Here is a 12,756-nt window from a genome sequence, read left to right as displayed (position 1 = left end):
AAAACTTGCTTTTTATCAAGATCCCCAGGAGATCCGTGTGCACATTCAAGTGTGAGGAGTGCCAACTGAAAGCACAGATTTGACAACCAGCCTCTAGGAGGCGAAATGCCATTTCTGCCACTGCCGAGCTGTGTGACCTGGAATAAGTGGCTTAATTTCTCTGTGCCTCCATTCCCTCACTGGGTACAATGGAGAGAGTAATGGTGCCTAAGTCATATGGTTGCTGGTTCTATTAAAGGACATAGAATCTGTGAAGTGCTTGCCAACAGTGTGCACAGTAAGTGATCAACTGTTGTTCATCCTTACATCCTTTGGGCAATCACAGGGTTCTGGCTCAAGAGTAACAAAGGATCTAAGCTGTAGCCCATTGATGGTCCCCACTTGCTGGTGGGTCCATAATCAGGCCATTAAGAACTGGATTCAACTTATAAAACTCCAGAGTTCTAACCTGCTGTCATTTCAAGCCTAACCTGAGGGGTTTACATATGTAGTACACAGCACGTGGCTGCTTACAAACAGAAACCACTCAAATCAAAACTAAGTGAAATCTTGCATACGTATTGTTTGGTGAGTGCTGAAGGGAACAATAAGAGGATTCATTTTCTACCCATCAGTTTGTCATATACCAGAAAGTCTGATGAAACCCAGCACTGAAAATTGTATGGAAACACCAGCACTCCCCAGCATCCATGGAGGGAAAGGAAATTGATGAAATCTTTTTGGAAAGCAGTTTCGATAATCTCTATCAAATGAAAACTATCCGTGAACTTTGAATGAACAACCGAGTTTTAAAAAATTTATCCAGGCAGCCCAGGTGGCTCAGCAGTTTAGCGCCACCTTCAGCCCAGGGCGTGATCCTGGAGACCCGGGATAAGAGTTCCACGTCGGGCTCCCTGCATGGAGCCTGCTTCTCCCTTTGCCCGTGTCTCTGCCACTGTGTCTCTCATGAATAAATAAAATCTTTAAAAAATAAAAAGTAAAAAATTTATCCTAATATATACATACACTTGCAACAGAAGGCAAAGATACACATATAAAAAGACCTGTATGTATATTCATATTACATGAAAAAATTGTATATATATATGTTGTACATATGTATGTATTCTTTACAGCATTGGTTTTGACAGCAAAAAAAAAAAGAAAAAAACTTGAATCAATTTAATATCAATAATGGCTAAATTGTGGTACAGCCATTAAATCAAACCAGTATGAAGAATGAGACCACTATGCAGTCATGTGCAGAGATGTCCAAGGTACATTAAGAAAACTATAGAATATACATAATATGATAATTTCCGTAGATGGATAAAGATATAGGTAGTTTATACAGAATAGTTCTAAAAAGGATAAATCATTAACAATGATGTGTTCAAAAAAGACCTTTTGTTATGTATCTTTCTGTATCTTCTTCTTGTTTGGTATTACCTTGTATGAGGACAGTAATGATTTTTAAGAAAAACTAGGGGGGGAAAAAGGATCTCAAAAAAAAATGTAACATTACACCTCCAAGAAATACAAAAAGAAAAAAACACTAAGCCCAAAGTTAACAGAAAGAAAGAATAAACATTAGAGCAGAAACAAAATACAGACCAGGAACACAACAGAGAAGATCAACTATGAGTTGGTTCTTTGAAAAGATAAACAAGACAAACCTTTAGCTAGACTAAGAAAACAGATTCAAATAAAATCAGAAATGAAGGGACATTGCAAATGACACCACCCAAATACAAAGAGACTACTGTGAACAATTATATGCCAACAAATTGGACAATCTAGAAGAAATGGATGAATTCATAGAAACACACAATCTACCAGGATTGAATTATGAAGAAATAGAAAATCTGAACAGATCAATAAGGAGTAATGAGATGGAATCAGTAATCAAAAACCTCCCATCAAAGAAAGGCCAGGACCGACTGGTTTTGAAGAATTCTATCAACCAATTAAAAAGAATGTCAATCCTTCTCAAATTCTTCCAAAAAACTGAAAAGGAGGGTGCACTCGACTCATTTTATGAGGCAAGCATTACCCTGACACAAAAGCCAGATAAAGACACTACAGGCCAATATCCCTAATAAACAAAGATGCAAACATTTGCAAACCAAATTCAACAACACATTAAAGGATCATACAACTTAACCAAATGGGATTCATCCCTGGGATGTAAGAATGGTTCAATATGTGCTAATCAATAAATGTGACACAGCACATTAATATAAGACAAAAAAATCCTATGATTATCTCAAGATGTGCAAAAAAAGCATTTGACAAAATTCAACACCTAATTATGATTAAAACTCTCAACAAATTGGTTATAGAAAGAATATACCTTAACATAATGAAGGCCATATAAGAGAAGCCCACAGCTAACATCATACTCAATGATAACAGGTTGAATGCTTTTCCTCCAAGATCAGGAACAAAACACAAGGGTGCTTACACTCACCACGTTTTGTCAACATATTACTAGAAAAAATAATAAAAGACATGAAACCACAAAAGACCCTGAATAGCCAAAGCAATCCTAAGGAAGAACAACACAGTTGGAGGCATCACAATTTCTGATTTTGAACCATATTACAAAGCTACAATAATCAAAACAGTAGGGTACTGGCATAAAAACAGACCTATAAACCAATGAAACAGAATCAAGAGCCCAGAAATAAATCCACACATACATGTCAATTACTACCTGACATAGCAGCCAGGACTACTCAATGGAGTAAAGATGGTCTCTTTAATAAATGGTGCTGGGAAAACTGAAGAACCCACATGCAGAAAAATGAAACTGGATTCCCAACTTCTACCACTCACAAAAATTAACTCAAAATGGATTAAAGACTTAAGTATAAGACCCAAAACTGTAAAAGATGAAGAAAACAAAGAAAATGCTCTGACATTGGTCTTAGCAATGATTTTCTGGATAGAACACCAAAAGCACAAGCAACAAAAGCAAAAGCCGGTAAGTGGGATTACATCAAACTAAAAAGCTTCTGCACAGCAAAGGAAATCATGAACAAAATGAAAAAGTAACCTATGGAATAGAAGAAAATGTCTGCAAACCATATTTTGAATAAGAGGTTTAACATCCAAAATCTATAAATGACTCCATACAACAGCAAAACAACTTGATTTAAAGCTGGGCAGAGGAATTGCACAGACATTTTTCCAAGGGCAGACCCATGGCCAATGGGGACATGAAAAGGTATTTATCATCATTAACCACAAGGGAAATGAAAACCAAAGCCACTATGGGATCTTACCCTTGTTAGAATGGCTATCATCAGAGAGACAAGAAATAACAAGTGTTGGTGAGGATGTGGAGAAAAGGAAATCTTTGTGCATTGTTGGTGGGAATGTAAATTGATAGTCAAGAGGTTCCTCAAAAAGCTTAAAAATAGAACTACCCTACAACCCAGCAATTCCACTGCTAGGTATTTATCCAAAGGAAATGAAAACAGGATCTCAAACAGATGTATGCATCCCCACGTTCATGACATTATTCACAATGGCCAAGGAAGTGGGAGGTCCTAAGACAGACCTTGCCAAGGGGTGTCAGGAAGTAGACATTTTAGTATCCACTTAACAGCCTTTTCCTTCTTCTTTTCTCTTTCTTGTCAGAACCTGCATTCAATGATCCAGGTTAAAAATGAAGGACACTAGCCTTCCTAACCTCCCCTGAAACCAGAAGTGGCCAGTGACTAAGCGCTGAACAATGAGGCAGAAGGGAAATTATTCAAAATAAAATGTTTTATATGATTTTTTTAAAGATGCAAGAAAAAAGCCTCAGGCCCTTCTTTTCTACTTCAGTTGTATGAGAACATGATGCTTGGAATGACAGTAGCCATCTTGCAATCCTCAAGAGTGGGACAACTCCTACTTTGAGAACAGCAGGGAAAAAAGTTGGAGAGCTTGGTTTCTGATGACTTTCTCGAGTTGCTGGACCAATCTGGAACGGCCAAGCTCTACACCCCTTAGAAAGTAAGGTAGTAAATGTTCCCACTATTCAGATCACTTTTTATTGGACATTCTATTATTTGCAGCTAAAAGCATCCCCACACAGCTGCCAACCACCTGCTTTCGGAATGAGCCAAGGACCCAATGAACGATCTAGCTATATATATATATACACACATATACACACTAATTATGGCAGGAAGATAGACTCCTTATATTGGGTATAATTTGCTGTATGATGTTCAGAATCACTTTTGATCTTCTGTTGGTAGATGCAAATGGAAAGAACATCAATTTCATTAAGCAGCTACTGGGTGTCAAGCACTATACTAGGCACTTTATTTAAAGTAAGTCACCACGGCAGCTACCAGACCAGCCCCCTTTGGCTGAGGAAATAAAATCACATCTGTATTTCCTCAAATCTCATTTAAACAATTTAGCATTTCTTCTCATTACAAATGCAGACCACAAACCACCAAAGTACTTGTGACTTTGCCACCTATAGAAATCACAGCTATATTCATATCACACTGCAGTTGTTGAAGACAGCTCGAAATATCATTGACCCTCATCACTCTTTCAAAGGTACCATAATCCTTAGGCTTGCTGCAAAATCTTGTTACTTAACGTGTTAATAAAGAAACATAAGTGCAACTGCAGCACAATTTTTTTTAAATGTCTTGGTAACTGAATGTCGATATAATTGGCTTCCTTTGTAATTCTAAGTGTTTGATTATATACACCTAAAAATGCTATTCTAAAGGGTATCAAAGGATTCAACAGATTTACAAAGGAGTCCTTGGGACAAAAGGGGCTTAGACCCCAGACACCAGCCCCCCTTGTGACCATTCTTAATACTGTTCAATCCACTGTTCATACAGAAAATCCAGGTGATCTTTCTAAAAATTAAATAAGATGAAGACATTGCCACTTAAGCCTGAAACACGTGCAAACTCCAGACTGACCTGGCCCTGTAGAATCTGGTTTGATCCTGCTCACAGCATCTACCTGGTCTGGAGCTCTCCCATCCATCTAGCCCTAGCTCACTTTGCTCCCATTATGCTGGCAGCCTTCCATTTCTTTGAAATTTCCAAGCAGATTCCCACCTGGGGGGGGGGGCTTCATCCTTGCTGTCTCCTCTGCCTGAAATGCCTGCTTGCTCTTAAAGCAGCCACTTCACGTTCATGCTTCAATGATGAGCCAGGACATCACCTCCACAGAGAAGTCTTCCTTGCTGATGTCTGCCAAGCAGCACCCCTCCCCTCTCCTTCCCTGCCCCCAGTTATTTCCTGTTTACTTCTTTCAGAGCACTTGTGGTAACATCATTATATTGATTTTTGTTCACTACGAACTCCTGGTATCTAGCAAGGGGCCTGGCACAGGTAAAAAACCTGACAGTAATTGAACAAAGGAATAAACGACAGAATTAAGTGGATAAGGAAGCAATCATTCATCTATTTTACAAGTGAGGAAATTGAGGCTTAGAGATGTTAAAATTATTTGTCCAAGGTCACCCCAATGGCAAAGTTACTATTTTAACTCTGGTCCCCAGGTGTCCCCTTTATCCCTCCACTATTTCTAACTTCCTTTTCCCTGCTACATTTTCACCAATCTGGAAAGCAGAATGGACCCAATACAAGTTTTTATGGTGTGATTTCATAGGACTTTAGTGCCCCATTGCTCAAGGGTATCTGCTTAACAAACCGTTAAAGCTACTTCCCTTGAGTATTTCCAGGAGAGCCAAATTGAACACAAATATATTACCTGGTTAGAGGGACTATTCCTGTCACTGTCTCTTTACCATACATAGACACACATGCACACATTTTTTTTCTCCTCTCTGAATTTTATCAGTACAATCAAATCAGATGGAAGGAAGACAAGTCAAAAAAGGGTAAACTAAGGAAGAAAAAATTACAAACCCCAAATGAAACACCTGTATATGAAGGTACATGTGAGAAGGCACTTTACACAAGCTTATGTGGACAATTCTGGCCATATGCTCCCTAGTAGCCAGCATCAAATAAGAAACATGTCAGTTATGTGACATATTCTGAAGATTAAAAAATTCAATCAATTTCCAGGAGGAGCACAACTATTCCTGTTTCTAAGTACTGAGAGAAATTTCCCTTGTGGCTCCTTATAATGAAAGAATGATAGGATACAGCAATCAGTATTCTCAACTACAACCTTATAAAAAAATATATCAAGCCAAGACACCAGAGAATGGTGTCTTATAGCATATCTTAATAGACATGACTGGTATGCCAAAACCTATGCAGCACTATACTGCCTTTGCTATTCAAAGTAGGGTCCCTGAACCAGCAGCATCACCCGGGAACTTGTTAGAAATGCAGAATCCCAGGCCCAATACCGGGCCTGCTGAATCAGCCTGTATTCTCTTGACAAGATCTGTAGATGATTCCTACGAAGGTTCAAGTTTAACATGCACTGGGCTAAGGTTACCCTCAATCTGAGGCAAAATTTTTAAGAAACTAGTATTCACTTATTCAGGCAACACATATTTCCTTAGTGGTAGGAAAGAATTCCTACCAATAGGACGTATTCCTACCAGTAGGACACCAAAAGCACCACCGTAAAGGAAAATCTTGATAAATGAGTCACAATTAAAAATGAGTGGCATAAAAAATATTTGTAATAATACCAAAAGAAAAGTTGAGAACCCTAAATATGTCCCAGGTACCATCTTAATGAGGGGAATATAGCAATAAAAAAACAATTCTCCACATGTATGGAGCTTATCTTCTAATTGGAACGACAATAAACAAGTAAAATGAAACAAGAAAAGGGCACAAAGTTAGGGGACAAGGTTGCAGTTTTAAAGAGGGTGAACAGGGAAGGCTTCACTGATGAGGTAGTGACCTATACAAGGTCAGAGAGCTAGCTATAAAAATAGCTAGGGGAAGAGTATTCCAAGCAAAGGGAACAGCGAGTACAAATACCCCGAGACAATAAATGCCTGAAACAGCAAGAAGGCCAGTGTGGTTGAAGCAGAGTGAGCAAAAGTGGAATAGGTATGCAGGGGGGCCAAATCATGTGGGGCCTTGTCGGCCATTTTAAGGACCTTAGCTTTGAGAAAGATGAGAAGCCACGGGAGAAAAGGTAATAGGGAGCCACTGTAGGATGCTGAGTGGGGAAATGGCATAATGAAGTGCTTTTAAGATTGGTTCCTAAGTGGTACATGTAATGGCTTGAGAGAATCCAGCTGAGTATATTGTACTAATCCCAGTAAATGGGGATTCATTCAGTCGACTATTAGGTGCCAAAGCTGTGCCAAGTAGTGTGGGGAGGATCTAGACTAGGATAACTGAGGGAACTGCCAGAGGAAAGCGAATATAAATGACATTGGAAGGCAAGAAACCCAGGACATAATAACAGATTATTTATAGAGAAATGACAGAATTTGGCAACTCAATTTAATCAACGTTTATGGATCATCTACTGAGGGCAAAGCCATATGCTGACTAGGATGTGGGAGTGGGAATAGTGCAGAAGATGTATTTTCCCCCCCTCATAAGGGCTTCCAGCCAGGCGTGCTTAGCCCCTGCCCTGCACCTTTCAAGCCTGAATTTCTCAGATTACTGCAGCTGAGGCTGGCACTGAGACTAGTTTATTTGCTCAGGTTGAGCTGGAGTTTTGGGGGGGGGGGGGGGCGGACAGGGAGCAGTGTTTAACCCTCAGAGTTTGTTCTGTCTTCTAGAAGCAGGGGTCAAAGCACCTCAAATTGATTAGCAGAAAAAGACAGATTTGGTTTGGCAGGAGCGCAAAAGAGAGGTCTTAATAAATGTCTTTTTGGATCAGCGTTGCAGACTGGCCCTGGGCCACCATTTAGGGCAATGAGTCCTTGTGGTCTGTTTCTACCTGTATGACCTGATGAGTCTCACACTCTTTGCCACTCCATTCTGGAGAAAAGGCTCCAAAGCACAAAAAGGGAAAGCAAAAACCAAAAACAAAACAAAAAAAACCCCCACCTATTTGAAAATTGCCTACCACCAGACTGCAAGGTCTGAGGAGCAGATGCAAATGTAATGCAAATGATATGTAAATAGCCCTGTGGCCTTCTAAAAGGTTTTCTACAACTGGAAGGGCCCTTAGGGAACTGCTAGCAGATAACAGTGACTCAGAAGCAGAATGAACTATTTCAAGACAACTTTGTCACACAGATCTTTGCTACCGCGCTAGCACAGTACACAGTCTTCAGTGATTTTTTTCCTCACTTGGATCAACCTCACCTGCTATAAAAACAAAATCAAGTCTGCCTGTTATCTTAGAAGTTATCTAAGTTAATTGCACTTTTAAAACACCGTATACCCTTAATTTTTCTTCAAATGTCTCTTTCACCCAAATAAAGTCATGTTGAATGTGTCACTTCCTCCCTAGAATATTTGGCTCCACTGGGTTATGAATGAAAATGCCTCTTTCAGTTCTAGTTACTAAGATCTTTGGAGGATTCCCCCCTCCCCCCACAGGAACTGGCACATTCTAACAGTCACATGTTGTATTCAAAGTGAATCCAGAAAAGAAAAACAACAATCCATATGTAGTTGTGAAATCCAATTCACTTCAAAGAGCTACTGGAAAGCTATTCATTAAGAAAACCTGCTCTGTCAAGTACACTGTCGTCTCGACATTTCTAACTACACGTTCTAAAATGAAAAATGCACATTCGATTACAATGGGGTAAACTTCTGTCTACATTTATGCATCCAGAAGGACACTCTCATCAGATATGCATTTAAAAAAAAGCCCTGAGATGAACCAAATAGCAAGCAACCAGAGTCAGTACATCAGACCCGCAGCTGGGCAGTAATTCTGGGTTACAGACCGAGGCGGGGGGGGGGGGGGGTCGCAGAAGCCATTTACCTCCCCGTTAGCGATGGAAACAATGACAGCCTTACCAGCCCCCGAAACTTCCAATACTTTGCTAGCGCTCTTAACATACGAGAGTGCTTCGGCTTTTTGACAGGAGGACCAAAGGAAGGGAAATCTCATTTTCAAGGAGTTCGGGGTTTTTCCCCCCTTCACTTGAAAGGACCTCCGGGAAGCTGTTGGGCAGAGGCATCCGGGGAGACGCCACGTTGGGCGTTAAACGGGAACAAAGCGCAAAGACGCGCAATCCCAACAAACGAGAGGCTCTAAAAGAGAGGAGGGAAGACGGATGAAACCGGGAGAGAAACCTCTGGAGGCTGAGGAGATGACAGCGCCAGACCGAGTAACAAAGAGAAGAGCCGGGGGGCGCTGCTCCCGCGGCCGGGAGTCCGGGGAAGGGCCGGGCAGGCGGCGAGCGCCCCCCCGCGGCCGGGGCTGCCTCTTACCTCCTGGGCGAGTTTCTGCTTGAGCACGAGCGCGGCGCACAGGTAGCCCGCGCGGCCCACGAACAGCTCGTCGGAGCCGCACTCCAGGAAGGAGACCGGCGCGCAGACGGCGCACAGCGCCCGGAACTTGCCGAGCGGCTGCACGTAGTCGGACCGGCCCAGGGCGTGGTACACGAGCGTGGCCACGGCGTACACGCCCGCGCCCCCGAGCAGGAAGGCAGCGCGGGTGTCGGCGTCCGGCTCGCCCCACTCCTCGGCGCGGGCGCACGCGTCTATGAGGCGCTTGGCCGAGCGCAGGTAGCGCTCCCGGGCCCCGGCAAAGAGCGGGCTCTGAGAGACGTGGTAGAGCATGTAGGCCACCCCGGCCACGCCGCCGTACAGCCCGCCCTGGCAGCTGCTGGCCGCGGCCGCTGCCCCCCGGGCCTCAGCGCCGCCCCCGAGCGGGGGCAGCTCCTGAAGGATGCGCTCGATGGTGGCGGTGACCAAGGGCGCCACCGCCTCCTCGCACTGGCCCGCCAGCAGACTGCCCTGGTAGTCATCGAAGCGGTTGGCGAAGCAGCGCTTGGTGTCCATGCTGCTGCCCGAGCCCCCCGCGGCCGGGCCGGGGTCCGCTTGAGAGCGCGCCCTGAAGCCCCGCGCACCACCTCTCGCTCTCGGAGGCGCTCGGCGGGCGGTCGATGCGGCGGGGATGGAGCAGGGAGGCTGAGACGGGAGGTGACAAGAGGAGGCGGGCGCGAGGAAGAAGCACGGAGCGGACTGCCAAGTGGGGCACCGGGCTGCCGCGAAGCTCCCGAGTGGCCCAGGCGGGCGCGGGGGATGCGCGTCGCCCGCCCCCCTCCGAGAGGCCGCGCCCTCGCCGAACCCGCCCCCTCCTGCGCCGCCGCAGCTCGGCCGCCTCTCCAAGGGGCCGAGGTGATCGCCGGCAGGACCCACGCGGGGCCCGCGCCACTCCTCCCGCTCCGCCCCCGGCTCCTCCCTTCTCGGCGGAAGGCCAGGGACGTGCGGGACCGATCCGGAAAGCTGAGACCCGGCACGCACACGCACACGCACACGCACACACCTGGCGGTGGAGGTGAAGACCTCGAGTCCCTAGTATACTCCAAGTGTGGCCCTCGAGTCAGCAGATCGGCATCACCTGGGAGCGTGTTAAAAACGCAGCAGCTCAGACTTCGCCCCAAACCTATCGAATCAAAATCAGCATATTTAGCAAGACCCCCAGGTGATTCACGGGCACGCTAAAGGTCGAGAAGCCACTGAACTGGGGGGCGGAGGGGGGGAACTAGGAGAAAACGGAGTGCCCTCCTGAAACTTGTTTTCTCACCTTGGTCACTTTGGCGTTCTCATTCTGAATGTTTCAATCCCAAAGGCTGAGGGCTTTGAGTACATCACGTCTCAAGCGTCGAATCGGTGGAAGGCCTCATAGAGAAACTTGCTTGGCCTTCGTTGTCGTGTTGCTTTTCTTGGAGTATACAGAAGTAAAAATGCAAAGAACCACACCAGGTTAAGGTAAGAGGGTGGGGGCTCTGTGTTTCTCCTACTCTAGAGACCTCTCCCTCCCATGCATGCGTAGTAAGAGCCTAGTAAAGAGGTTGATGTCATTAACTAGTTAATAGAAGGGTAAATGCTGCGTGAGAATTTTAATTAGGCATTTTTACCCTTTTCTGCGTGTTCTTAGCTGCCTCTTTCCTCCCTTCCTCCCTCTGTTTCTTCTGCTTTCCTTTCGCAGGCATTACTGAGGGTCTCCTCTGTGTCCTGGACTCTGGAAATAAATGGGTAAACCAAGCTGACACGGTCCTAGACCTCTTGGAGCTTGCAGTCCACTGGGCAAGACAGAAAATGAACAATTACACAAACAAGTTGCCTTTCTTTTGTTCAGCTGTTTTAAAGTAATGCTTCCATTCCCAAAGTGTTGACCAGTGAAGGCCAAAGAGGTCACCTCTCCCAGGGGTATTTGCATTTTGATAGGGATTGTGCCAGACACAAAAGAATAAGTGGTGGAAAAGTTCCTGACACTTGGTGGGGAGAGCAACTACTTCGCTTACTTGAAAGGACAGTTTTGTTTGGAGGTGGGTTTTTTTTCCTCAAAAGTGGTAATTGTCAACGATTTGGAGGCAGAGATTACATTGACTGCCCCTCAGTCCTTGCTCCGTGCATTCTGGAAAAGGAGCTCTGTTTGCCAGGATTACTGGCAGGACTGACGCATCCACATAGTGGGTGCTATGGTCTCCATCCTCCTCTAACGCTGCCAAAACAGGCTTATTTTTAATTATAATGATAAAAAAGCTAAGTCCACTTTTAGGCAGGGAGCTTGATGGGTTAAGGGTATCAGAGGAGCAACTGGAATGTTTAGCTTCCTCTTGGGGCTTCTTCCTCTTCCCTTGATCGGAATAAACATTAGGAGTGACTTTTGTCCCTTCAGATAAGAAGGCCTAAAATGCAAACTTTCACAGGCAGAAATGAAGCCTTATTCCACTTCATTCCTCCACACCTCCCCCTTGTCATGAATCTAGAGGCAACTCTGTTCATTTTGACTGGGATTATCCTTTTGCAAATCCCAGTGCCACGGTAGCACCAGCAGCAATGACAGGGCCTTGTGTTCACTGACTTCAACAACAACAACAAAAAGACCTGTAAGCAAGTCTCCCAGAGAAGGAGCTCTGCCGTTTCCTAGTTGTGCCACCCCCTCTGTTGCCCCAAAATGGTGTATAGCAAGCAACCACAAAACCTCATAGACTGTAAGTTTATTGCTCATGTATCTGGGACCTTGGCTGGGCTCATTCATGTGTCTAGGGCTGGGCTAGCTGTTGCTTGGGGAGATTGGCGCAACTGGGCTCTAGTTCACTTGTCTCCCATCCTCCAGCTAATCGCAGCATGCCTGTGTGGCAAAGGCAGAGGGGCAAGAGCTCCAGTGAAAACACTCAAGACTTCTTTAGGTCTAGCCTTAGTACTGACCCATTTTTACCTGCCTTAATCTATTGGTGAATCACATGAAAAATGCAGGGTGTCTTCATGGAACTCCAAAGTATATGGCAGAGGGTGTGTGTACAGGGTGGGGAGCATTATTGGAGGCCCTACGGGTTTGGGGCTGTGATGCCAACAAGTAGAACAAAGGGTACCAGATGGACGTAAAACAGCATGGTTTGGGAAAAGCAAGAGGTTAGCAGTTTTCCGGAAGCGCTCTTAAACTCATAGGACAAATTAGCCCTTTTACCTATAAATGTCTTTCCCAAAGACCCCACCACTTGGTCTGTTGCACAATCACCTGGCAAAACTTCAGCCCAGAACATCCTTCCGGTTGGAGCTAGTTCTTTAGACCATGTGAGGCCTTGTCTATAATTGCCTTTTACTGAATTCACAAGCACTATTTCTTATTTTAATATCACGACTCCACGAGAATACACTCTCCATGAGGATAGGGCTTTTTGTTACATTTATTTGCTGATATGCACCAAAAGCCTGG

The 12,756-nt window shown here is 44.5% G+C and overlaps 1 protein-coding gene and 1 long non-coding RNA gene across 2 annotated transcripts in view; one reads left to right on the top strand and one right to left on the bottom strand.

Moving 5' to 3' along the window:
• The window catches only part of LANCL3 (LanC like family member 3), a 102,773-nt gene extending 92,650 nt beyond the window's left edge, over positions 1 to 10,123 (bottom strand). Inside the window, exon 1 of the mRNA XM_025439791.3 lies at positions 9,297 to 10,123. Within this exon, the coding sequence (XP_025295576.1) occupies positions 9,297 to 9,869 (573 nt within the window). The 5' untranslated portion in view covers positions 9,870 to 10,123. The remainder of the gene's footprint in view (positions 1 to 9,296) is intronic.
• Positions 10,124 to 10,241: 118 nt separating this feature from the next.
• On the top strand, positions 10,242 to 11,152 carry LOC112655036 (uncharacterized). Its single transcript, XR_003133523.3, has 3 exons — positions 10,242 to 10,515; positions 10,663 to 10,802; positions 11,023 to 11,152. It is a non-coding gene; the product is annotated as an uncharacterized LOC112655036 (long non-coding RNA).
• Positions 11,153 to 12,756: the final 1,604 nt, after the last annotated feature.

The sequence above is a fragment of the Canis lupus genome, chromosome X (genome assembly GCF_003254725.2).
Source record: "Canis lupus dingo isolate Sandy chromosome X, ASM325472v2, whole genome shotgun sequence".
Classification (NCBI taxonomy): Eukaryota; Metazoa; Chordata; class Mammalia; order Carnivora; family Canidae; genus Canis; species Canis lupus.
Note: the sequence above shows the minus strand (reverse complement) of the source record. Positions and strands in the feature narration are given on the sequence as shown.